Below are 27,584 nucleotides of genomic sequence, written 5' to 3'. Positions count from 1 at the left end.
TGCTGTGATTTTGCTGCCACTGGGAGCTTTGAGCTTAGGGCTTTGCACAGGCTCAGAGGCTATGAGATCTGGTTTGAACCTTACAGCTGGAAAGGGGGCCAAAGGGGCTTCTTCTTCACGAAGGACTTTTGGCTTAAGGCCATTGTCACGAGCATCTTCCCTTTCCATGCCTCATTGTCCTGTAGATTGGCTATGGGGCATTCTGAGGGAAGGAACTCAAAGCGGCAGTCCCTCTTCCGTCAGCATTCCTTTCTGCTGCAATTCAGTGACTGTGGACTCTGCAGAGATTTTATCACGATGCCATTCTGGGGCACTATGCCCGGAGGCATGAGTGACTTTGGAAGTAGAGAGGGCTAGCAGAGCAGAAGGTAGAGTATAGGCGTAGAGGGGCTTGAGCAAGCAGAGATTTAGATTAGCTGAACTTAGATTAGGAGACTCAGAAAGAGTGAGAGCATAGAGGCAGGGAGTGTTCCGTGTGAACTTGGCAGTTTCTGCAGGATGTTTGTCCATACTTGGATGTGGATGGCTCCCTGGTGCATGGGAGTGCGATGACCCCTGGGATGAGTGAACAACCTGTTCAGCGGCGGAAGCTTTTAGCAAGACCAGCCCTAATGGTCTCCGTGGGGATGGGATCACTATACTGAGCTGGAGCAGCGAAGAGATCTCATGGGAGCTCGGGGAAGGGGTTTGAGAGTCGCGGATCTTGGTTCCGGAGGCTGGGGAGATGCCAGAGGCGGGCCTCCCAGCCCGAGGCATTGGGGAGAAAGCGCCGACCCCTGGGCTTTCCTGGGGGTCTTGCAGCCACTCTAGGGAGAGAACCCTCCCCTCCCATCAGGGGTTGTAAGGCCCCGCCCACCCGCCCCGAGGGCAGCCTACAATTCCTCGGGAAATGTCCCTGGCTTGGCCCATGAAGTTGAAACACTACGTCTCGGGGCTGCCTCATGGCAGCCGGAGAGAGAGCAGCGACTAGAAGGCTGGCTTGATGGGGCGAAAGAACCCGATATCCCTGGCAAGCTTTGAGCATGTCGGCCAGCTCCGGGGAGGTTCCTTCCCTAGGCCTGTGATGCAGCTTTGCGGCACTCAGCCCAGGCGTTCTCGCTTACAGCAAAGCGCTTAAGGAGTTAGCCCTGGAAGCCTCCTCGTTGTCAACCTGCCTCTTGAGGGGCCTCCTGGAGCCCTGTTCCTACAAACTCAGCACTTAGGGCTCTTGAGGCTTCTGCGGGTGCTAGAAAAAAAACTTTTGGGTTGGCTGCCCGGCATTGCAGGGACTTTCAAAAAGCCTTGCCTTGTAGAGCGCATTCAGGCGACCGTAAGGGGTGGCCACCACCCGGCAGGAACGATCCTGATTGTTAGGGTTACTAGAAGGCATCAAAGCCATCGTGAAGCTGGCGTGACTGTGTAAGAAGAAGAGCCCTTGAGGTGGCTGCCCTGCTAAAGAAACATTGCGGCCGGTGAACTTCAGCTCTCCCCAGATCACAAATTGTGCAGGGCTCCAGGAGCATCGCGGAAGGTGGATCTTCCAGTCGTCAGGAACCATTAAGTGATTCCTGCAGCTGACCGCCTCTAGCATTGCCTCTCACATAGGGGCTGGTGACTCCTCACGATCCCGCGCAGCTTTCGCGGAGAGCTCAGTGAGGATGTTATAGCTTAAAGGCGGTTTTCGACAACCAGCCTTGAATAGCGCCTTCTACCCTCCCCCTCGAGTATCTGGCAGAAGTGGGCCGGGGGGCACAATGCAAGAAGAATCTCGGCATGCGTCTTCCGTCCAGGGTTTTCTTTCTTCTGCAGATGTCGTGGCTATCGTTCTCGCGAGAGTTTTCGAAACCAGCGCCATTCATGCGATGGCCCAAGCTGGTCAGATACAGTGGCCCGGAAAATGAAGGCGAACAAGCCGAACAAAGGAGGGCTGGCTGAAGCCTTAGCAGAGAGTTTGGAAGTGGAGTGAAGAGGCGAGGGGCGAAGGAGGGACGAAGCGTCCAATTTAGTGGATAGAGAAAATTCCGGGGTTAGAAATTGAAGGTGAAAAGATCGAGAAAAGGAGAGCTGACCCACCACAGCAAGGGAGCCACCATGGGTCCTGCAGGCTGATGGCTGACAAAACAGTTGTCTCCACGTCAGTAGCAGCGACATCGGTAGCGAGGCTCTGTCGCGAAAGGAGTAAGCGCCCGATGTTTTCTCCCAGTCCTTAAGATTCAATGTCCCCCACTCTGGGTACCATGGACGCTGAGCTTCAATCTCCCTCAACCAATTTGCGCGCAGCTCCGCTTCTCTTACGGGGACCCTGCCGCGACCGTTAAGCAGCTTTCCAGATTAGATCCAGCGATGCTTGTCACTTAAAGCCCTGCTTTTGCAAGCTCCCATACTCACCGGTGTTCCGTCGGACGAGAGAGAGTGTCCCTAGGGCCAGCGATGTCTCTGGATCACGCCGATCAAGAGGGGACAGGCGATACCCGAAAACGTTGGTCCCTGGATTGCGCCCGATCAGCGGACTCCCGGTATGTCGCTGACCCTTCCCAAGCTGACGGTGGAGCAGGGTGGAGGTTGAGGATTCCGGGTTTTTTCGGCACCAGCTTGTAGTCCAACCCGCAGAAGAACCATTAAAAGCTAAAGGAGATAAGTGAGAGCGGAGGAGAGTTCTCATCTGGCGCGGAGGCGTCAGCAACAGGAAGCGCTTGAGTTTTCATGATCCCACTGGCAACTCTGCCCCTGTGCTGGTCTCCTCGCACCTTTTATTAGGGTTTCATTGTGCCAAGGGCGTGTAAAGGAGGTGGAGTAGGGAGATGAAGCGGAGAACCGGGGAGACCTGGGAGATCATCATGCTGATGCATGATCTCACCACCTGGCTACGATCTTGAGGAAGGAGGCGTAAAAGCGTCTGAGGACCTAATCCTCACCTGGGGGGCAAGACCATTGTCCCTAAGCCCGGATGACCCTGACCAAGGCAGACAGTTCATGACCCGTGACTCATAGGGGGGGGATGAGGAGTGGGGGGAGTCGCGATGCGACCACCAAGGAGCCCATTAGAGTCCATTGGCGTCTAACAACCCCGTTCTACCACGGTGCTGCTGGGTCAGCAGTGCATCACTACACCACCCTTGTTAGGCTCAGATGGAAAACAGACATGGCTGGCAAGCCTGCTATCTTACATGAGGAAGGCTGGTCATCCTTTTGAAAAAAGAAAATGTTATCACATCCTACTCATCAGAGATTCATATTCCTGATAGTTTGAAGGCAAGACTCACGACAGGGAGGGGAATTCCCTGAGCCAATTTCTGCCCTTCCTTCATTAAATGCTAGCGTATGGATGAGGAAGTCAAGACACTCATGGCTATTGGATAGTTTTAAATTCACAGCTGGCCAGCTGTGGGCATCTTTCAGCAGGCTACAGGAAATGAGGTCCGCCTGTGAAAGAAAAATGCAACATTTTTAGTGAGCTTTTGTGTGATCATGCTGAAGGGTCACGTTTAATCACAGGCTACCCGGTCCTGAAATGAAGTGTGATGGAAATTGCCCAGTCTCTTGATTGTTTCCTCTTATGCTCCCGTTGCAACAAGTCAAGGCATCCTGTAGAACTCCTTATGAATGTTTGATCAGGTGCAAGGAGCACCTTAAAGGAAATTGAAATTTGTACAGCTTCAGGAAACCAACTTTAAAAATGGTGAGTAAAAAATAGAACACCATTTATTTTTCAATCTTTATGTTTTGCTGCAGGCTAAACCCCAAAGAAGACTCAATTAATACAGCCAGTTAATAGTTTGCGTGCCAGATTCAGCCTCCAGAGCACCTTTATGTGGTCTCAAGTCACCCTGATACACTGTGCATAAATGTTTTAATGAATAGAGTGCTCTACCAGCTTTTAGTCAAAATATAACAATATTTTTTTATCATCATGCCACTGATAGCAACAGGTAGGTAAAATACCAGAGATATCTTCAGGCTTTGGAGGCCTCCCCAGGAGTCAGAACTTCTTCTGCAAGGACTCACCCTAAGTACACTTTTCTTCAGTGGTGTTGCATGCAGGCAGCCTGACACTTCACTTACTTTGTGCCACATTGGCCTGGGCCCTCTGCTGCCAGCATTCCTGCAGGCTGAAACAGAATCCTGGGGACTACAGGGTCAGAGTCAAGACCTGCATGGAAGAGGCCTGGACGCTATCTCTGAGGTTAATGGAGAGGTTTCCCTCTGGGAAGGTGGTCTATGTCACTGGCAGCTCTTTCTGGTCCCTCTGGTCTTCCTCAGTCACTGACTTTGGCTCTTCACCGAGGGATTCTAAGTTAGAATCATTGAGGGAGTCATGACAATATCCCACATTTTAACATTGCCTCTTTCGTTTTTTTAAATTTTTTTGAAGACTACACTTGCAATCCTATGCAGACTTACCTGGGAGTAGATCCTAATGAAACCAGTAGGATTTACTTTTGAGTAGATTTGCTTAGGATTGCTTCTGATATTATCAAGTATGCACTTGTGTATAATACTGTGGTTGTGCAGTCACCCTTTTAGTACAAAACTTTATTACTAACTCCTATAAACACAAACACATTAAAGAATCGACAGAAAACCAATGCTTACAAGTCAAGATAACTACCCCAAGCTGAGATCCAAAACATCAAAAATGAAAACAAGTGTAAAGCGGATTAAGAACATTCACTGACTTAAACAAATATACACTATTAGACATATTCATTAGCTTCCATCACTGATCTCAATCATGTCAGTCTAAAGAAGGAATGTTTCACCGCACATTTAGCCATTTTGTTGTTAGATATATAATCTTATTATCATTTTTATTATCTTCATACTATCTTATTCTTAGTATACTCGTTCTCTCCTACTCTTCTAACCCTACCTCTGGCAAACTTATTTTACATTGTTCCGATAAATAGTTCAAAAATATAAACCAGGTCACCTTAAATTTTTCTAAGGAGTTTTTCTCTCAATTTAATTTAGTCCAAACTTTTTCTATCTACTCTCCTATGGTCGGGATTGTTTGTAGTTTTCAGTTTTTTGCCAAAACAATTGTGGCTGTAGTGATTAAGCAGAGAAACAAAACATTATTATGTTTTACGCTTTTATTATTACCTATACCTAACAAATATGATTCTGGAGTCATTTCAAATTTTGTCTTCATAATCTTTTGTATTTTTTCATGAATCAATTTCTAATAATCTCACACCTTCCTACATTGCCACCATAAATGAAAAAAAAGTACCCTTTTTAACTCCACATTTCCAACACATTGCAGAACAATTCTTATTCATCGCAGGTAATGCTACTGGTATAAAATACCACCTAGGGAAAATTTTATAGAAAATTTATTTGAGATCCATACTCAATGTAAATTTGTTAATATCTTTCCACAGTTTAATCCATTTGTCTAACTTGATATTTCCTCTGATGTTCTGAGGCCAATAGGTCATGACTTCTTGTTAACCACTTCCTGTTCAGTTTTAAATAATAATTGCCTATATATTTTCCCTATTCGTTTTACATCATCTTTACATCATCTTTAGTAGATTGGTGCAGCAAATCAGCTGACAACCAAAGAGAGGAGGTATCTCTCTGAAAGGGAAAAGATTGAGGGCTTTTGGATTTTGATTCCTGCGTGTTAACATCAAGTCCCTTAACTGTGTGCGTGGAAAATCTGCTCTGAGGGGTTTTAAGTCAGACAGTGAATTTGGCCTGAAATATATTGCATGCCAGTGTATACTGAGAACAAAAAATACATAGGCAAGAGAACTGGAAGCTTATTTAGTGGTCAAGGCTAAAGTGGAATAGTGAGAGACTTTCCACAGTGACCACAAATAAAGGGTAGAAGGAATGTATCTGGAAGACAGAACTATTCCTTTGCCAGTTAGAAAGGGAATTATAGGTCAATTCCCCAAGGTCAATTTATCGTGTGATACTCTCGTGAAAAAACATGGTTTAAGCAAGAACTCCCCACCGCTTAAGTGCCGAACACGGATTAATCCCGGTTCTGGCATGCGCTCCACCCCTTATCCCGTGTTTTTTCAAAATCTACATTGAAGTGCACCTTTTTCCCTAATCACGCTCCAAAGCCGGATTGGTGGGGAGAAACAGGGGACAGACGTGGCTTATTCTTCCCGCCCTTTGTACCTTCCAGCCAATCAGAGCACAGTGGGCTGTGTGCAGAGCGCATGCAGCCTTTTTGTGTGTGCCGTGCTGGGTGTGGCTATGAAGGAATGTAAATAGGAAGCTATGGTATAATGATTTCAATAAATTGTTTATGCGTGGCTACGTTCGAACGTAAAAACGAGAAGAAGAATAACATGAATTTTCAGTCAGGGTGGAGTAGTGTTCCCGCTCCAACACAATAGCCAATCAGAAGGCGGGGAAATTCTGCCTATGCATCTACCTAGCGACGTAGCTGTGGAAAAAAAAGGTTTTTAAAAAGTTCCCGCCCAAACACAACACAACAGCCATTCAGGACAAGGAAGAACAGACCCGTCGAGCAGATCACGTGTTCGTGGGGAGTGTTACATTGCTTGAATTTGCAATAGACATTGAGGTCTTCACTAGATACATGCTGCAGCGGGGAGGGAGAAACCATAATGAAAAAGTGCTGTTTCTTTTGTAAGCTGGTTGTATTCAGTGGGGAAATGGCCATACTCAAAGGAAGATTCCCTGTCTGCTGTGCTGGTGATCTGCTGGAAGTGTTGTGAAGAAAGGGTGTTTAACAGTGTAAAGTCTCTGTGTATACTATGAGAAAGGGTACCAAAACGTTAGAACTCAAGAGTTTTTTAAATCCATAAGTCAGTAATATCTAAGAGTAATTCAAGACAAAACTGCAAATTCATAAGTAATATAACATCTAAAAAACTGAGAAACTGGGGAAAGTTGATTAAATCATGTGCCAGTGAGAGAAACCAAAGACTGTGTGTAGTTTACTCCTGCCTGGTTTTCATCTATTGAAATATGTCCTAATTCCATTTTTGTGTTCAATAAATCTTTGCTTCTGTAGGTTGAACTTGCCTCAGTTCTCTCCTGCCTTGAAAAGAGGGATTTGTTTTAAGTGAAAAAGCTCTCTTCACCTTTCTGGAATTTCTTGGGTTCAGCAGATAAACTCAAAACCCTCACACACAACCTGGCAGGCAGCTCGGTCTTAATAAAAGTGGAAAAACCTGTATACATATTGTGAGAAGGCTGTTGGGGCACTACAACTATCATCTATTATAATCTACCTAGCACATATATCACCTGAACTACTGAATTTTTATTGGTTATCAGATTATTTTGGGATCAACTTGATGTGCTGGTTATGATTTTTAAAACACTGTGCATAGTCACTCATAAGGGTTGGGAAGATTGGCACAGACTACATCTCACAGATTATCAATGGAGTTGCTTTAGGACTAAAAGTTTTTGCTTTAAGCCTAAAAGCCACTATCAATTCAGAATGGGACATTTGTTCAGTGTCTAATATAGAAATAGCTGGGAGAGGAGATAGCTAAGAGGAGATTGCCCTAGATCAGTGGTGGTGAACCTATGGCATTCCAGATGTTCATGGACTACAATTCCCATCAGCCCCTGCCAGCATGGTCAATTGGCCATGCTGGCAGGGGCTGATGAGAATTGTAGTCCATGAACATCTGGAGTGCCATAGGTTTGCCACCACAGCCCTAGATTGCACACACCCCTATGGCCTGAGACCCAAGGTGTTTGATGGAACAAGTATTCCCATATGAACTTGTCCAGTTTCTGTGCTCATCATCTGAAGCTCTGGTCCAGGTGACTATAATCTGAAATAAGGATGGTGACAGAATGGGACAGGGACTCTTCTGTAATGGTGCCATGATGATTTATAAAACACCCTTTTCACAGATATTCAGTGGGAACCAAGTGAGCTAATTTTTGAATGCCAACCTAAGATATTCTTTATCTAATTATGTTTTTCCCATTATTTTAGGCCTTAGAGAAGTCAGAATAGAAATTATCAAAATTACCGATTAAATCAGTTTCCAGACTTGAAGCGTAAAGGCCAGACAACAATAGTAAGTAGAGCTCTGAAAATGTGTCATCCTTCTGAAGGCAGATAGATACTACTATTTACTACTGAGGATTTCATGAGGTTTGGATTCTTTTAGAGCACTTTGCTAATAAATGCAACTTCAAAGGCCAGCACTCTTGTGGTAATATCCTGTCAGGAAGTAAAAAATCAGAAACAATAAAATATGTCCCTTATTTAACCTGATAGATCTTTCTTCCAAATAGTAGTTAAGTCACATATCTTCTCTCTGGCAGGCTAATGAATTAAACTGCTGGAAAGACATACATTGACTCTAGTGCCCACACAGAAAAGACTGATGAGTTGGCTTCAGGATGGCTTCACTTCTAGACAATGCCCAATGATAAAGCAGAAGTCCTAAGTAGAACTGAGCCAAACTGGGAGGAGTTGCATTTTTAATTCCTTTTTATCACCATAAAACAATACACACACACATTTACAGCATTTTTTCCATATGGTTTAGGTCAGTGATGGCGAATTTATAGCACGGGTGCCAGAGGTGGCACTCGGAGCCCTCTTGTGGGCACGTGCACACAGAGTTCGTCATGTGGGGGTGGAAAATCACACACACCCCACACACACCTAGGCTGGCCTGGGTCATTGAGAATGATGTGTGTGCATCGCAGTGAGCAGGGAGGACTTGGCTGGCGGGCCTGCTGCCTGTGCTCTGGGTGGCTGCTGCCCGAGGGGGGGGGGCACAGATGAGGCAGAGATGCTAGAGAGGCACAAAGCGGTGTGAGCGGGACTTGCTGGAGGCTACAGCAGGCTGGCCCCTGCTTGAGCGCGTGGGGCTGAGGAAGAGGGAGCCAACCGTTTTTTCTAAACTAAAACCTCAGCATTCAGGTTAAATTGCCAGGTTGGCACTTTGCTATGAATAAGTGGGTTTGGATTGCAATTTGGGCACTCGGTCTCAAAAAGGTTCGCCATCACTGGTTTAGGTAAATGTGTGCAAAACTGTGAACCAAAGGACAAGAGAGGGGTGGGTAGGAAGAAGGAATGGATCCCAGTTGTCAAGGCAAGTGTACTGAACCTCCCTCACATTCAAATATACATCTCTTGACCATATGCAGTGTGAAATTCAAGTTCACATTTGGATGCACCTAGGGATGCCTTTGGGAGAGAAGACAACATGGTGTAGCCCAATCTCATCAGATCTTAGAAACTACGCATGGTTGGTACTTGGATGGTGGACCATCAGGGAAGACTGGGAATGAAGGCAATGACAAACCACTTCTGTTCCTCAGTTGCCTTGGAAGCCCTTTGCTGGGATTGTCATAAGTTGATTGTGACTTGACAGCACATGAGTAGGGACAGCACATATTGTATGCAGGGATGCCTTTGAAAATCTTCTCATCCAGATTTCTCCAAGATTTTGTTTGGCATTAGAAGTTAATAGAGTTGGTCGATACCAGCAAGATTCGTTCCAATTCGGATTCGGACCAGATTCGGATCAATGGGCTCAGATTGGCCAAATTCCAAACCTTGCAGATTCGGACTGCCCCAAATCTGCCGGAACGTCCGAGAATTTCGAATGCGTTTTTATTTTTGGGGTGTTTTTTCACGTTTTGGCCTGCAGGGGGCGCATTTTTAGATGTATCGGCACCAACATTTCAGGGTATCATCTGGTGACTGTCCTGATGATACCCCCAAGTTTGGTGCAGTTTGATTGAGGGGGCCAAATTTATGGACCCTCAAAAGGGGTGCTCCGATCCCCCATGCTTTCCAATGGGAGCTAAGGAGATGGGGGTTACCCTTTTGAGGGTCCATAACTTTGGTACTCCTGAACCAAACTGTACCAAACTTGGGAGGTATCATCAGAACAGTCACCTGATGATACCCTGATAGTTTGGCTCCAAAATGTCTAAAAATACACCCCCTGCAGGCACCCCCAGAAATTTGCCCAAAATTCTTTGCTCTGCAGTGACTTAGCTGCATTGCTGTCAATGGGGAATTTCTAGTGGAGGGCTGTGGGGTGCATATTTCTGAAGGTACAGTCACAAAACTTTCAGGGTATCTTCAGGAGAGTCTCTGGATGACACCATCCAGGTTTGTGCAACTTTGCTTCAGGGGCTGTGGGAGATGGGCCCTACCCTTTTTGGGTCCCGTAGAATTGAACCCCCTGAAGCAAAGTCCCCCAAACCTGGATGGTGTCATTATTAAAAATAATAAGTTAGGGTTTGGGTTAAGGCTAGAGCAGGGGCTCGGGCTTGCCATAGCGTTACGATGAGTTTTAGGGTGCTGTCCGAGAATAGGGCTATGGTCAGTTTCACGTTTCGGGCATTTATAACAATTTTGGGAACTATTTATGACTGAATAAATTAAATGAAAATAGTAAGTTGGGGTTAGGGTTCAGGCGGAGCAGGGGCTCAGGCTTGTCTTAGTATTACGTAGAGTTCTAGGGTGCTGTCCAAGAATAGGGCTATGGTCAGTTTCAGGTTTTGGGGTTTTGCATTAACCCTTGCCATTGCCTGAAACCTAACCCAAACTTTTTATTTTTATAAAATTTATTCAGTCATAAATTGTTCCCAAAATTGTAATAAAATCCCATAACCTGAAACTGACCATAGCCCCATTCTCGTACTGTGCTCTAGGAATCAACGTAACAATAAGGCAAGCCTCAGCTTCTACCCTTGCGTTAACCCTAACCCTAACTTAATATTTTTATTTAATTTATTTTTGTTACAATTTTGGGAACAATTTATGACTGAATAAATTAAATAAAAATAATAAGTTAGGGTTGGGGTTAAGGCAAGAGCAGGGGCTCGGGCTTGCCTCAGTGTTTCGTTGAGTTCTAGGGTATAGTCCAACAATAGGGCAATGGTGAGTTTCAGGTTTTGGGTTTTTATGAAAATTTAGGGAACAATTCATGACTGAAAAATTGAATAAAAATATTAAGTTAGGGTTAGGGTTAAGGCAGGGGCAGGGACTCATGCTTGTATTAGTGTTACGTTGAGTTCTAGGGCGCTGTCTGAGAATAGGGCTGTGCTCAGTTTCAGGTTTTGGGTTTTTATAACAATTTTGGGAACAATTTATGACTGAATAAATTAAATAAAAATAGTAAGTTAGGGTTAGGGTTCAGGCAAGTACAGGGACTCAGGGTTGCCTTAGTGTTACGTTGAGTTCTAGGGCGCTGTCTGAGAATAGGGCTATGGTCAGTTTGAGGTTTTGGGGGTTTGCCTTAAGCCTTTCCCTTGCCTGAACCCATATCCGGCCGGCCCCCCCTGTGTTCTGGCTGGTCCTCCTGCATATCTGGCCGGCCTCCCTGCATATCTGGCCGGCCCCCTGCGTATCTGGCCAGCCCCCCTGCTTACCCGGCTGGCCACGGGGAATATCCGGCTGGCCCCCCTGCATATCCAGCTGGCCCCATGGGTATCCAGCCAGCCCCCCTGCATATCCGGCGGGCCCCCCTGCATGAACTACTAATTATGCCAGTGTTAATGCTCAACATTTAAAAAGTAGGAATTGTATGTCCAAAGGGATATGCAGGCTTTCCTGTGGGATGTCTGGTATATGCAAATTTGACACATGACATTCAAGTAATGAACATGGAACATCAGCTTGAAAGCCACTGAATGTCTGAACACTGGAAGTGTGACATTTTAACAAAAACTAAATAGAATCACTAGAATAGAGAAGTCTATTACACAGTAATTTTTAGGATTCTTGTAAAGTACCAGTCTATTTGAAAAACTTCTCAACAAAATCTCTCTCTCACTCAGTACACTGCAGTGTCTAATTTCGATATATTGATGCTTTAATGACATGAATCAAAATTGTTTAAGAGCTTCTATTCCTTGTTTCCATCATCAACCAAAAGGATTTTGTACCAACCAAAAGTTGCATCACTCCAACCATTAAATGAGAAAGAGATAGAGACTGGGAAGGGCAGCCACAAAGGAGGTAGAAAATGTTCTTAAATGAACAGATATGTTGCTGGTGACCTTAATCCAGATAATTCATGCCATAGTATTCACCATTACTATGTATGGGTGTGAAAGTTGGACAAAAAAGAACGTAGACAGGAAGAACTGCAATGCTGGAGGAGGGTTTTACAGATACTGTGGACCACCAAAAACACAACTCAGTGGGTTTTAGATCAAATCAAGCCTGAACTGTCCCTAGAATCTAAAATGATGAAACTGAGGCTATTGCATGTTGGTCACATTATCAGGATACAAGAGTCACTGGAAAAGACAATAAGGCTAGGAAAAGTTAAAGGCAGCAGAAAAAGAGGAAGACCCAACATGACATGGATGAATTCAACAAAGGAAGCCATTGGCCCTCAGTTTGCAAGACCTGAGCAAGGTTGTTGATGATAGAATGTTTTGGAGGTTATTAATTCATAGGGTCACCATAAGTTGGAAGTGACTCGACAGCACTTAATATACCTGCACTTTAGAACTGATTTTATATTACTTAAATGTATCTGTTTAAAAGAAATCACATTACAACACAATCAGCCATTATTGTAAAACATAAATATCAATAAAGTCCTGTCAGAGGCAGGGTTAGTTATTATATACCACATTTACTAGAGTTAATATAAAACACTTCCCCTACTGACTTGACTATTTTGGGCCCCAATTTGCCCTCTATTCTCTTTGTTTGCATTGGTATAGCTAGTGTAATTTCTTTCTGTACTAGTTATTTTCAGTGCAATCCTATGCACATTTCTGCCATCTAAACCTGTTGAAGTAAGTGGATTTAGACTAGAATAATTCTGCACAGAACTGTAGTGCAGAATGTGAGCTAAAATTACAATTATTTATTTTATTCTATACCCCATCCTACTCCGGAAAAGCTGGGCTCATGGTGGCTTCTGACATATCAATCAATCAACATATATTATTATTAATAATAAAATCACTTTTAGTTAAATAATAAAGTCACCTCAATTACAATTCTAGGAATCTTTTTTCCTAGCAGAAAAGTAGTTAACAGTTGTTTTCTATGACACTTTTTCATTCTAGCTCCCCAAATGTTCACAAAGACATTACGCAGAGAAACATTTTGGGGTATCTATTAATTACTGAATTCTAGCAACAATAAAGAACGGTTTCTTGGTACTCTATGTTCACCACAAAATAAGCTTTCAAGATAAATGACTGAAAATGGATTTTTAAAAAAATAGCTTCGCCAATTTCTCCTTTGTACCCAGACCTTGTCAATAAACCTGTAGTTATTAAGAAAGAATGGAAGGGAAGATGGAAAGAGAAGCTGCCCCTTCAAAGAAGGAGGTTGCTCATTGCTGAAATATCAACACTACTGACATTACTGTTCTCTATAGTTGCTACTTAAAGATGAGTTTTAAAGCTCTCTTTGTCACATATGGCGAAAAGCAATTAAAGTTTAATTCCTGCCTAGATATCTGAAGACAAAAAAAGATTTGCATCCATAGAAGCTGACTTTCCTGCCTGTCCCATCTTGCTGCTACCTGAAATACTACCTTTAGGGGATGGAAAACCAAGAAGAATAGCTTGGAGGGAGCTTGGTATAGTTCACACAAGCCATTCTATGAAGAATACAAGCCCAAGGTTTGCATCACCAACACCCACATGTAGTTCCTATGCACTGTGAATGAGCTACATACAGTGCTGTATTTTATTTATTTATTTATTTGAAATTATATCAAATCAAGTGATGATATTAAGGATACATTAAGATAAAAGGAAAGGGGGGAGGGGAGGGGAGGGGGGAGGGGAGGCCAGCAAGGTGGAAACCATAGCAGCCTTCAACCACAGTCCTGGCATTTATTTGGCCACTAGCTTACAGTACTGGGTTGGATCCAGCCAGCTTTTTTTACTCAGTTCTCCCCCAATTCTCTTTCTTACTACAGCCCACATGGTTTTTGTGCATGCAAGTACCATGATTCCCAGCATAGTATTGCATGGTCAAAAGAGTCCTCCCATTTTCATCGGTGGAAAAGCTGTTTGGATTAAACCTATAGTCTTAAAATAAACATTAATCTTGTTGTATATTTTGCCAGGCCAGGATGCCTATTAAATCTATACTAAAAATGCCTATTAAATCTATACTGAAATCTATCTTTAGCCAAAGAAATACTTGCAAGACATAGACAAATTCTGCCAATGACTAGAAACATCCAAAAACTGATGAAATTGCACACGTACAAGCAAACTGATTTTGGGGCCCAGAGACTGAATCCAGGAAGGTAGGTAGATAGAACAGAAATGCAGCTGTGCAGCGAAAGGAAACAGCATTGAAGGTTTAAAAAACTGTGATGAGTGGGATGTACTAACCAGGTTCCTCTTTCTTTCCTGAGTCAGGAAGGAAAACAGTGCTGAAGCTCTTGGGTCACAGGCAGAAAACATCACAATGACATATGAGGGCAGGAGCCAGACTTGAAGCACTGAAATTGAATCAACTGGAAAGGGGGATGGATGGATCCTTTAAAAAAATATAAAATGAATGAACACAGGAAAACCAGTCCCTGTAAGTTTGGTCTGAGGGCATGTCTGCACAGCAAGTTGCTGGTTTGCCACTGTACCTCAGAATCAGAAGTCCCCCCACCCCCCAAAAAAAAGCTTGAGGAAAAAGGACTCAGAGTATTGTATACAATTAATATGTACTTTGTAAAAAAGAATGTGATCACTCTTATATGTCTAGGATGGAAAATCTAAACTAGTTTTGGGAGTACTTTTTCAATAAGGATTAAATTATTATAGTGCCATCAAGAATTAGGAACATTCACCTTGTTTACACTTTATTGTAATAAATGAATCAAATGCTGTGCTAATTATAGCTGCAGACTGGCATCTGTGCCCACATGGCATATGTATATGTATTGCAACATTTATAATCTGCTTTTAGGAGGAAGACTCGAAGCAGTATGCATATTCAAGGTACGTGTGTGTGTTCTTAGCTGACTTTCCCCCCTTATACTACGGCCGATCTCCCATTGAAAATTAAATGCAGATTAATCCAAGTTTAAACGTAAACCGCACCTTTTACTTGCGGTTTCATTGTCCTCACTGCACCATGTTTCACTTGAAGACACCTGTGCCTGCCTCGGATTCCAGCAATGCAACAATCCCCACTGCTGCGCAATTGGTTTGCCTGGCATCTCCTGATTGGCTGTCGTGCTGTGCTGGGGCGGGAACAGGAGAGTCCTGCTCCTGTCACTCTTCAGAGTGGTGCATGTCCTCTCGCTTAGTCGTTATCTCGGCCAGAGGTGAGAAACAAAGAACTAAGGAGTCTTGTTGCCGAGCGTTCCCGTTCTCTCGTTTCCTTGTCAGAGCGGTTAAGCATTAGACCGAAGAACATAAGGAGCTGAGTGAAAAGAAAACGAAACCAGAAAAAAACTGCATGCGCATTGCAGATTGGCCGCCGCACTCTGATTGCCTGGAAGCATTTGCGTCACTGTGTATGGCGGGAAATTTAAAAGCAAATCAGATGCCCGAACCTCCCCACAAATCTGGATTGGTACCGAGCTCTGCAGAAAAGTTGCACAAGCAACCAGGTTCTGGGGGAACGTGGGATAAGGGGGGGGGGAGCAATAGAGCCGGAATTGATCTGTGTTCCAAGGCTTGGGAGTGGGTAGGTCATGAACAAACCTCGATATTTTGGGTGCCTATCCTGGGTTAAATCGCCAGTGAGGAAATCGCCTAAGAGTGGAATTAGAGGAGGTAGTGGTAGAAAGCAACCTGGTGTGGAAATTCTATACCAGTTAGAAGAGAGCCATAAACAAGCATCTAAATACAGCTTAGTTCCTAGTGCAGGTTTACCACCTGAAACCTTCCATGCCAGTGGTTTCTGTCCTCTCCCAACTTTCTGAAATGTAAAAGAATTGTTTTTGGTATCCTGCTTTTCTCTACCAGAAGGAATTTTAAAGCAGCTTATTATCACATTCTCTTCCTCTCCTCAACAGGCACCTTGTGAGGTAAACAGAGCTGACAGAGTTCTGAGAAAACTGGGACTAGCCCAAGGTCACCAGGAAACTTCATGTGAAGGAACAGGGAATAGATCCCAGTTTTCCAGATTAGAGTCCGTTGCTCTTTACTACACTATGTTGGTTCTGTCAGCTTTCACGAAGGAGGAAACTGGTACAGGACAAGATGGAGATGACAGACGACCTGTCTTTGGTCTTCATTCCCAGAGACAGAGTGTCTTTGGTCTTTATTCCCAGAGACTCCTTAGAGAGTGGGGAGCCATGGGGATTATCCTGATCCACTCTTCTCCAATTGTATATGGAAAGATTGTCTGCACAGATTTACTGGAAACACAACAGATGTATTTAAAATGATAATAAAAGAGCTCCCGGGCACAAATCCATGCGTATATTTAAAAGAGGGAGGCCAGCACAAATGGGGTCCAAAACTGTGTATTTCTTTTGCAAAATTCAAGCATCTGTATACCACTCTGCTGTTCAAAAGTAAATTGTTTCTTTTACTTTAAAGAGGTTTGGCTTTGTTATACCTCTCTTCCTTTCCATCCAACAAATAAAGAGAAGCCTATCTGGATTGTGTGAAAAACGCACAATCTGTGCATGTTCGATGGAAGAACTGGTTTCTTGAACTATATGGATGTTTTATTCCCATTTATCTACTTTCCCAAAAATGTTCACATCCTGATTATTTTCACTTTTATGATAGTATAGTTGGTAAAGAAAAATAGCATTAAGAAAAGGAGAAATACACTGAGCAGCAAATGCCTATGGATCTCTCTTAGAAATGTCCAAAAGGTGACATCTTCAAGTGATTTTTTAATTAGTAATGTTACGTGGGCCAGTATCTTTCTTTGAACTGTGTGAGTAGCATAGACCGTTCAGACCTGAGGCGTCTCTACTGAACTGACAGGTAATCGTTACCTGTGGGAAAGCGCAGATTCATACAAAAGAAAGGAACACTGAGCTCTTTGGTTCATAGAGATTTTGTTCCCCAAAGGACAATCTAGTTTTCAGTTCCATTTAAAATGGAAACTAACCCTTTTGGAGGATGCCAAGTGACCCCATGAAACACTCCTGTCTTCCAAATATAATTTCTTATTTTCAAGGAATTTCCATCATAAAAAGAAACAAATAATGATAGTGAATAAAAAACTGAACTAGCCATAAGTAAATCTTCATGTCAGTGCAGGAGTGGTAATTTGGAAAGACTGATATAGAAAAATTTCAAGCCAAAGTACTTGGATTTAAAGTAATTTCTTATGGACGCCCATTTAAACATTAAGTTAGAAAGCTTAATACCCTTCAAAGCTGCTCCCTAGCTCAGAAAAATCCCTCTGCCTGGAATAACATCCAAATTCAAGACAGAACATTTTCTAGAAGCAAAATAACTTTATTTGTTTAATTTAAACTGGTGTCTGTGAGAAGAGAGAAATGTGGAAATATTTATTTGTAAAATTCTTTCCCCATCTTTTGGCCTTTGTGTGCACCATTACGTCACATCTGACTTATGGTGACCCCATAGGGTTTTCAAGGAAAGAGATGTTAGAGGTAGTTCGCCATTGCCAGCCTCTGCATCAGATCCCAGGTATTTCTTGGCGGTTGCCTACTGAAATAATAACCAGGGCCAATGTGCTTAGCTTCTCAGATCTGACGAGACCAGGCTAGCCTAGGACCTATAACAGGGCCTACACATCAGGTCAGAAAATCATCATTTAAAAAATCAACATGAACAAAGCTGCAGCAGCAGGGTAGGATCAGCTGAGAGCTCCCCAGTTGGCTCTTAGCATGAACAGGGGTTGCAAACATTATAAGCATGCCAACTGCCAGCTATTTTATATAATATTTGGTATTTTCATAGAATTATAAAGTTGGAAAAGACTACAAAGGCCATGAAGTCCAGCCCCCTCCTATGCAGGAATACACAATCAAAGCACCCTTGACAGATGGCCATCCAGCCTCTGTTTAAAAATTTCCAAAGAAGGAGACTCCGCCACCTTCCAAGGAAGTATTCCACTGTCGAATAGCCTTTACTGTTAGGAAGTTCTTCCTAACATTTAGGTGGAATCTCTTTTCCTGCACCTTGAATCCATTACTCCTTGTCTTTGTTTCTAGAGCAGCAGAAAATAAGCTTGCTCCTCATCAACATGACATCTCTTCAAATATTTAATCATGGCTAGCATGTCACCCCTTAACCTTCTCCAGTCTAAGCAAACCCAGCTCCCTAAGTCTCTCCTCAAAGGGCATGGATTCCAGACCTTTTACCATTTTGGTCACCCTCCTTTGGATCCATTCCAGGCAGCTTGTCAATACCCTCCTTGAATTTTGGTTCTCAGAACTGAATACAGTATTCTAGGTAATGTCTGACCAGTGTGGGATAGAGAGGTACTATTACGTCCAACTATTTAGACACTATATTATACTATATTTTGCTGAACAAATAAAATATTGGGAAGTCCTACTATTGTTTCTATTGACCACAAACCCGTATCTATTAAATTATACATCTTGGCATACCAAACTACACCATCCTCACACGAGAGGGGATCTGACCCATCAAAAACAAAAGTTTAGATCACTTGATCAATCTGTTTGATTCAAGTGATTACTTCAAAATACTTTTGGTTTTATAGTTAACAGAAGTATCAGATTTGTTAACAATTTAAATTTCATTGATCTAATAACGTTAATGCTTTAAGATAATTTGATCATTTCCTGGCAATAGCTCTACAACATCTACAACATCTTCCTTACCATCTGCTATCTGATAATTTTAACTATAGATATGGGGGATTAAATCTGAAATCAAACAAGCAAACAAAACCTTTATTGGGCATAAATTGAGCAAACATAAAAATATAAACTCATGGCCAGAACCTGTAACAAAAACTGAGCCATCTTCTCCAAAACAAGAGGACCGTCGCTATTCAAGAGTCACATGATAGTTCGGCTTAAAGGACCGTTCGTCTTGGATAAGAGAGCAGCCCCCTCTAAGCAGAGAATATTTTGAACAAATAAACAGAATATGCTCAAGAGTTTCCACAGAGAACAGGCAGTTTGTACAAACTCTATTGGGGGGAGGGTATATTACAGAAGCATCCCTGTTGCAGAGCTGATGGCAATGCATTGCATCTGGTCCTCGTAATGACCCACCTTTGTCTGGGCTCAGTTAGATGGTACAAATATTTAGCAGTCTGCCCCAGTTTTGGGGTAATGCCAAAATAAAGCAGGGAACATGATGTCATAGCACAGCTTAAAATATATTGTTTTTCCTGGTCAAGAAGAAGAAATCTTTTGCATGCAAGACAGATGCTCTACAGAGCCACAACCTCTGCCCTCCATCCAGTGAATGGATAAAGGCTCCATCTAAAATCCTCAATGACAACAGGTATTTTTCCAGTAGGTTCTGTGGCATGCGATTTGTATCCAAGTTGGGGGCTGGGAAATTTTGAGAGAGAATAGCAAGTATTCTATCAGTTAAACAATATTTGAAAACCAGTTCGTCCCACGAATAGACTTTTGGTCCCCACAAAGCATTATCACAAAGCTCCAAGCATCACTTTGCCTGGCAGAGCAAAATTAGATTTTTTCCCCCCCAAATTTTCCCAAATTAATTTTGTTACTTGGGACATACTACTGGCTTCTCCTGTATAAATTACAGAACAGCTCAAGGGGCCTGTGTAAATCAAATTTGCCAGGTGTTCTTCAGAATCTCTAATGTACAATGCTCAACAACAAACCACTGTTTACTCACTATGGGCATAAACACTCCACCCTTTCGAATGGCAGCTCTACAAGGCTGAAGTTAATGAGGAAGGTCAGGGGCATAATTACTGAGAGAAAAATACTGGTTTTAAACACTTAATCAGTGGGTATGTCATGGCTTTAATGAGCTGTTCATTTACAGCTTTGGGGGTGGGAGTATACAAAGATTTTAGCCAGAAACAGGCCAGCCTCTGTACAATTTCAGGGTTTAATTAAGAAGATGGAAGGTTGGATTTTTTCAGCCAAGTCTTGTGTAATTCCATCTGCTCTGAACTCAGCAGAACAGGAAGCTATTGACAGGACACTTGGGGCCTACATCTGGAAACAACATGTTTTGAAGCCTTTATAAAGCTTGCACTCAAAAAGAAAAGAAAAGAAAAAAAATAATAAGCAAAGTGGGATAAGGAGCAATGGAAAAAGATGAGGGAGAAAGCAACTCAGCAATCAATGGGCGTTTCTTTGAAAGAGACGTTTCTGAGGTGAATAATTGGTAGCACTGGGTAAAAGGTTTGTCTAGGAAATAACAAAAAGGCTGAGGTGCCTGTTTCAGCAGTCCTGGTTCTGAAAAGCCTCCTGCTTCCACAGCTGGCTTCTATCATGGCTGGGAACAAGCCAATTCTTTGTTCTTTTCTGCTCAGTCTGTGGAAAAGCAGGCAACCCAGTGCTGTTTCACCCATTACAGAGTTGGCTTGGTCCCCCAGGAGTTTTGTGAGCAAAGGTTTCTACATTACTTGTAGAAATATATTTGTCTGGGAGCATTTTGTGTCAGCAGGATGCTAGGTGCACAAAGAAGTGGCAGCCACACTGATTAAAAGATAAAGGTGAGTGTTTCTTAGAGAACTACATTTCAGATAGGAAAGCTAACAGACTGGGACAGCCTGCAGCTACCTTGCTAGCTAGGGAAGGAGGGAGGAACCAACTTCCAAGAAGGAGGAAATTAGACCTACGAGTATCAGTTTAAGGACAGGAAAAAAGGTCTCTTCAACCATACAACCTTATCTAGGTGACCACTTGCCCGCCCCTCCTGGGCCTTCTTCTCAGTTCCTTTGCATGCTGGACATTGCTACTACCATTTTGCCCAAATCTTTGGAAGTTTGACATGTGAATTTTCAACACTGAGTTGATTTTTGAGGGCATCATCTTCAATCCCAATAACTCATCTCAGTGGGCAGATCAATCAACTGAAGTTTTACTGGGGGAAGGTATTTGGAAATATCTGAGTTGGCTGTATAAGGCCCTTGGCTGAACATCTGATTCCTCTCTTCTATATAGATAACTTTTAATCCACAGAGGCTAAGGCCCCTTCCGCACACGCAAAATAATGCGTTTTCAAACCACTTTCACAACTGTTTGCAAGTGGATTTTGCTATTCCGCACAGCTTCAAAGAGCACTGAAAGCAGTTTGAAAGTGCATTATTCTGCATGTGCGGAATGAGCCTAAGTTTTAATTAGTGGATCTAAGAAACAATACCAGTTCTTTAGTTTCCAAAACCATTTTGGTTCCTATATTTTACTACAGTAGAAAATGAAAAAAAATCTAGTGAAAATAGCTTTTCTTTCTAACAACCTGTAAGTCGCTTTTGTTCATGAAACCCATTAAATATGCCCATTATCCACAGGTAGGATGGAAGGTTTTTTTTTTTTATGTTATTAAAGGACACATAATGTAACTTAATTAAATAATTAACTTTTATCATGGCCCATCTTTCTCACTGATTCAATGCTGACTACTAGTGAAAGACAATGTTGTCAAATAGCATGAGACATCCAATAAACAATGCAATAGGCCTAGGATTATGAAAATCACAAAGTTAAAAAAAACAAATATTGGATGTGATTTGTAATCAACAGAGAAAAATGGAATTACAAAAACAGAAAATAGGGCTGTAAGAGCAAAATAGTACATACAATAATTGAATAGATTATAATCCCGTTCCTTTTTTAAAATCCTCCTCCTTTATACTGGAGCCCTTTATAGAAATGCCTTTCTGAACAATTTTGTGTAATTTGTGTTCTTGTATTTTCTTTACAATTTGGGTAAAGAACTAGCTGTTTTGAGAGGGTGGGGGCCCACATGAGAAGTCAGTGAGCATGGGGTGGGCCAGGCCCCCGCAATAAGCTGTGTTATCATAGCCATCATAGTTTTATATGCCTTTTATAGTTTTTATCATGTTTTATATGCCCTTTATAGTTTTTATCATAGTTTTATATGCCTTTTTCCCTTTAATTTGGAAACTGGGGGGAGGGGGGTCTATCAGTTATCTTTGGGACTGGGAGCCAGAGAGGGGGGCACCAGCAGAGCTTTCCACATCTGATCTTTACTTTACTGGCACAATTTTTGCCTTGCATATTATGCCATAACACCAGGAAAATTATAACTTCATTTGATGCTGTAACACAATCACAAACAGGGGTGGGGGGAAGGAAAGAAAGGATTTCCCCTTTCTCAGGTTCCAAGCCCCAGGGAGTTATTCCCTCAGGAATAATTCCTTATTGACTTTAAGGATCTCCCTAATAATAAACACCAGAGCCCGTATTGCCTTACAGCCCCACAACAAAAGGTTTTATTTATAATAAACGGTAACATCAAACATTTCTTTGGTAGGGTTGAGGAACTTAAACAAAACAAAAACAAAAAGAACAGAAGTACTTATTGTCATTCAGACAGTTCGCTTAAACTCTCAAATGGTCCTATGACCAACAGTGGGTCCCTGCCTAGAAGCTTCCTAGGGTCACCCTAATTTTTATATTTTCTGTAGCCCTGACAAGGTTTTGGGCTCAGACTCCTTTTCTGGAGTCTCCCTCACTCCAACTCTCCCCAGAGAAAAAAAACCCCACAGCACTCCAGCTGCGTCCTTTTCTTCTCCCCAGCAATTTCCTCCAGCCAATCAGGACTGGGCAGGACTTAACTATTTCAGGGCAGTCTCTCACTGGAAACCACTTCCCAAATATGGGCATTTGTCACAGATGCCTATCAGCATTAACATAACCACTGGTGTTATACTCAAGGAAAATCCTCTTGTAACACTTCACCAACAATGGATCATTAGTTTCATTCAGCAAATGCAATTTGAGGATTGCTTGTTTCTTCCCCATCACTTCCTATGTTAGGCGCATCACTTCTGCCCAAGAAATCTAGAAATCTACAATGGTATAATAGCTGTGAATCAGAGTATTTCTCTTGGTTTTTATTAACTGAGCATGTGGGGTGGATGGGGTGGGGGGTATGTTTCAAATCAGCACAGCCACCGAGGGGAAGAAAGGATATAATATGCATTAATTTCCTTGCCTGCTTTAGTTTCCCCATCGAGCAAATATGTTTCTCATGAAATTCCATGGCTGCTGCTATTTTCCAGAGATATGTTGGTAATTAATTCATTATATATATTTTGCCAAAGGAGTACATTTCCCACTGCTGTATAAATAATTACAGATTCACATAAGTGAAAAATAAGTAACTTTTGATGTGCTATCCTATACCTGATTACATAAACAGAGGAGTAGAGATGATTTCCTATGTCCCATGCCAGAATTTCGTTCTATACTGCATCCCATACTTCCTTAAGGCTGGTTTAACCAGGAGGATTTCTAAAATTAGTTCTGGAACTAAAGCATGCAATGACTGCTGCAGTATTCAATTTATTTGTATTTTGTACTCCTACCTAATCTCACTGATTTATGTGTGCATCCCCCTTTTCTCTCAGAATGAGTAGTGTGCAAGATAGAAACCACACAAAGCACAGCAGTGGACAGACTGGAGGAAAGCCCTGATTGGACAGACCCATGGGTTTGCATACCCCTTCCTAAATCCTGTGGCACTGGACATATTCAGATGAACTTCTAGCTGTCTTCTAATCTGAGACCAATCTGTGGTTCAGAACTCTGATTTATAGGGAAGAAACCAACTCCCATTTCCCAAGCACCTTCATTTGCATATCCTAACAAAAGAGTGATTTAAGTACAAAAGATATTTAACTTGTTCTACCCTTGTAAGGTAGGCCAGCATTATTGCAGATGGTGAAGGCTGAGGAGATTGCTTAGGAGTCGCTAGAGAGCTTCGAGACAGGCAAAATTTGACCAGCTCCCTCCCAGACCACTGCTCTTAACATCCACACTACACCAGCTCAGGACCCATGATGATTCTCCCTGTTAAAATTGTATTTATACTAGAGTAGGGTATTTTTTTATGGACAGAGTCTGTTGAACAAGTGTCTGACAGTCTGTGGAATCTTCTGGTATGGGAATGCAGAGCTGGAGAATGCTTCACCTCTCTGATTTCTTCAGAGGGTAGCTGTGCTGGTCTTTGATTTCTATTTACCAGGCAGCAGTCAAAACTCCTCCACCAGCAAGTTTCAGCTAGAGTGACAGTTGAGTTGCCACTCCCAGTAACTGTCACCTGCTGGAACCTTGGATTTCTCCTCTCACCTCCGACCAAACTAATGGGCTGACTCACCCACTGCATCATTCATTGGTCCTTTTTAACCAGGTGTCTGAAATTGTAGCAGACATACTTTATTGTATTGCTTTGATTTAATTTGTTCTTAAGATGAATGACAATTATCTCCTATATGGCACCTGCGGCCTTAGGACAACTCCCAGATTTGTAATAACTCTTCAAGCCATCTTTGCTTTTAGGGATCTTGTCGGTGGAGAAATGTCAGAGGTCTTGTCAAAGGATTGGTGGTGGTGATGGTGGGGGGAGTTGTTGGCTTCCCTCCACATTTTATGTGGTTTTATAAAAAAAAAAGCCTTGAATTTCTACTTGAACAATATTGGATGGCACAACTGACTTAGAGAGAGACTGAATAGAAAGAGGATTCAGGTTTTAAAGAGGAGAGGGACCTCAGCAAGCATGTGATTCTTTTGATTCCACCCTCCAAAGCTGCTATTTGCTCCAAGATTATTGATCCCTGTGATCTGGAGATCAAGAGAACTTCAGGTCCCATTTGGAGGCTGGAAATCCTAGTTTAGACAGTACACTGAAAAAAGGCACAGAGGTTTTATTACAAGAATGCTCTCCTGAACATTTCTATTTTGCACATTTTGAAGAATGATACTGGGGGAGCCTTCGTGACTTCAGGCACAGGTGGGAGCAACCAGAGGTATTTTATAAGACCACAGCTCAAACCTGGGAGGATTAACTTTCCCCCCAAGCTCCTAACATTACATGCATGGGATCATATGTGTATGGGGAGTTATGTTACAACTTTGCACTTGGTCCGTAGGACTCTTTTTTTGGGCTTGGTCAGGGCTTTTGTAAGGCTGTAACAGTAGAAATGCAAAGGATTATTATTGATGCAACTCTATTTCTCTACTCTCTCCCGTAGGTCCCAATGTCATCAGATGAGGAGATCACAGAACTCAAAAGGCCTTCACCCCAAAGCCGAATACAGGATTTTCCCCAATTGACACAGCCTGTCCATGCATCTCTATACTCCATGTGTCCTATCTGTTTGGGAACCTTTGACAACATGCTGTACTTAAGCCCCTGTTTACATAGTTTCTGCTTTCTTTGCACGCAGGACTTGCTGGAAACCAAAACAGAATGTCCTTTCTGCAAGCAGCCTTTTGGTTCTGTTTTTCATCCTGTGAAAGTCAAAGGAAACCCTAAGGAGCTCCCACCTTTATCTCCCACAAGACACTCTAAGGGTTTGTCGCCTGCCAAAAAGTGCTCCCAAAAGTCACATATTTGTTTGTCTCCCAAAAAGCATACCCAAAAAGTGGTTCCAGTTCTACCTTTCAAAAAGCATCCTAAAGAACTAGGCATTCCTTTACATGATAGAAGTCATTCTGAAGATCCCATTTCTTTCGCCTGTAAAGATGAATCACCTCCTGAGAAGCTGAATCATCTCCTCTCCAGTACTGATCAGAAGAAACCATCACTTTCAAAAAGAGAAGTTAGTTCTGGGACCTGTTCTCATGAACCGTGTTCTGTAAAGTCATCAGAAGATCTTGGCAGATTTATAAACCAGCAGAACCCTCAGAAATGCTCCCACTGGTCTGTCATTGAGAAAAAGCCAAATTCAGATGAGACTTCTTCAGGATTAATGCAGAATGAAAAGGCTCAGAATACCACAGCAGACTTGCCGAAATGTGGAGACTGTGCTCCAGGCAGTCTTCATAACAGAGCAACATCAGCCAAATTATCAAGGCCAAACATTCTAGAAGCCACTCTGATGCTTTTTTTGTCTGGTATCTTGCTGTTTGTATGTCTGTATACCTATTTAAGTTTAATTCTGTTCTATAAATAATAAACCATCTAGTTAGATCTGATTGAGGATATTCCAGACTTTGGGTGAAGGGTCAGAAGAGGACAGCGAAAAGTAAGAGAGAACTAAAACTGCAAGCCGATGCAGACTTACCGTACACTTTCCTGGGAGTAAGTCTCATTGAATAGACCTGAGTAGGATTCTGAGTAGACCTGCTTAAATTGCCGTAGCTACTTAGAAAAAGAGATTTCTCAGTGGAGGAGGGCAGTTGGCAAACACAGGAGGTGGGCATTTGGAGGAATGTGATGCATGGAAGTAGAGGGACCAGGGACCGAAGCTACATAATCAATTTGAAGTTCTCTCCCTTTTCTGTAAGGTTGAGGCACATGAGCAAATTGGAGAATATGCAAGTAACAGAAGGTTCAGCCAATGGAATGGACCCTGCAAAACCCCAGAGAAGACATGTGGTGGTGGTAGGGGACTTTCTACTGTGGGGAACAGAAGCAGTGATTTGCAGGCCTGACAAAATGTCTTGAGAGATGTGCTGCCTCTCTGGGGCAAAAATCTGTGATGTCACAGAGAGGCTGACAAGACTTGTCAAGCCCACTGACCATTATCCCTTCCTTTTGATCCACATGGGAACAAATGGCATTGGAAGACGAAGCTTTTGGGACATCTCAAGGGATTTTGAAGCTCTGGGAAGGAAGCTGAAGGTTCTGGATGTGCAGGTTGTCATTTCATCTCTATGCTCAGTTGAAGGACATGGCCCAGGGAAGGAACAAAGAACAGTGGAGGTGAACAACTGGCATTGCAGGTAGTTTGGCCATTTCGGCTTCTTGGACCATGGCCTGTGGCTTCATGAAGATGGACTACTGGCAAGGGTCAGATTGCACCTCATGGCTGTAGGTAGGACAGAGGCATATCTAGGGAAAATGTACCCAAGTGCAAAATTTGATTTTTTTTGACCCCCCGCCCCCATGGGTGGCTGCCCTCCCCCACCACAACCAAACATTTTTTGCACTAGGTCTTGAAGGCAGGGTATGGACCCGGGGGGGAAGGAGGAGGGGTGTGGAGGGCATTTTTCTGCCACAACCCAGGGATATTTGACCCTATATGTCCCCCTAGGGCAGGGGTCTGCAACCTGCGGCTCTCCAGATGTTCATGAACTACAATTCCCATCAGCCCCTGCCAGCAGCTGGCAAGGAGGCTGATAGAAGATATGAATATATTTATCTAGACAGGCTTCTGGAAATGGGCGTTTTGCTAGGAGAGCTTACAAATCTGATCCCTCACAGAGGAACTTTTACAAATTGAGTTATGTGGGGTAGGGAGACAGTATTCAAGTAGGAAGGAGTATGTTTAGGTGGGTGGGAGCGTGGTGGCCAAGTTTGCAGATGATACCAAATTATGTAGGGTGGTGAGAACCACAAAGGATTGCGAAGAGCTCCAAGCGGACCTTGATAAATTAGGTGAGATTCGGAAGTCAGAACAAGTGGCAAATGCAGTTCAAAGAATGTAGCAAAGAGGAAGTCTCAAAGTGAAGATGCGCACATAGGGGCAAAAAATCCAAACTTCACATACACGCTACAGGGGTCAGTGCTCTCAGTCACAGACCAGGAAAGGGATTTAGGCGTCTTAGTTGATAGTTCCATGGGAATGTCAACTCAATGCATAGCAGCTG

General features: G+C 42.9%; 1 protein-coding gene across 1 annotated transcript in view; it reads left to right on the top strand.

Moving 5' to 3' along the window:
- The window catches only part of LOC125437020, a 44,976-nt gene extending 18,550 nt beyond the window's left edge, over positions 1–26,426 (top strand). Inside the window, exons 2-3 of the mRNA XM_048504390.1 lie at positions 25,022–25,900; positions 26,280–26,426. Coding sequence (XP_048360347.1) covers positions 25,022–25,900; positions 26,280–26,426 — 1,026 coding nt within the window. The remainder of the gene's footprint in view (positions 1–25,021; positions 25,901–26,279) is intronic.
- Positions 26,427–27,584: the final 1,158 nt, after the last annotated feature.

The sequence above is a fragment of the Sphaerodactylus townsendi genome, linkage group LG07, assembly GCF_021028975.2.
Source record: "Sphaerodactylus townsendi isolate TG3544 linkage group LG07, MPM_Stown_v2.3, whole genome shotgun sequence".
Classification (NCBI taxonomy): Eukaryota; Metazoa; Chordata; class Lepidosauria; order Squamata; family Sphaerodactylidae; genus Sphaerodactylus; species Sphaerodactylus townsendi.
This window is presented reverse-complemented; position numbering and strand designations above follow the sequence as displayed.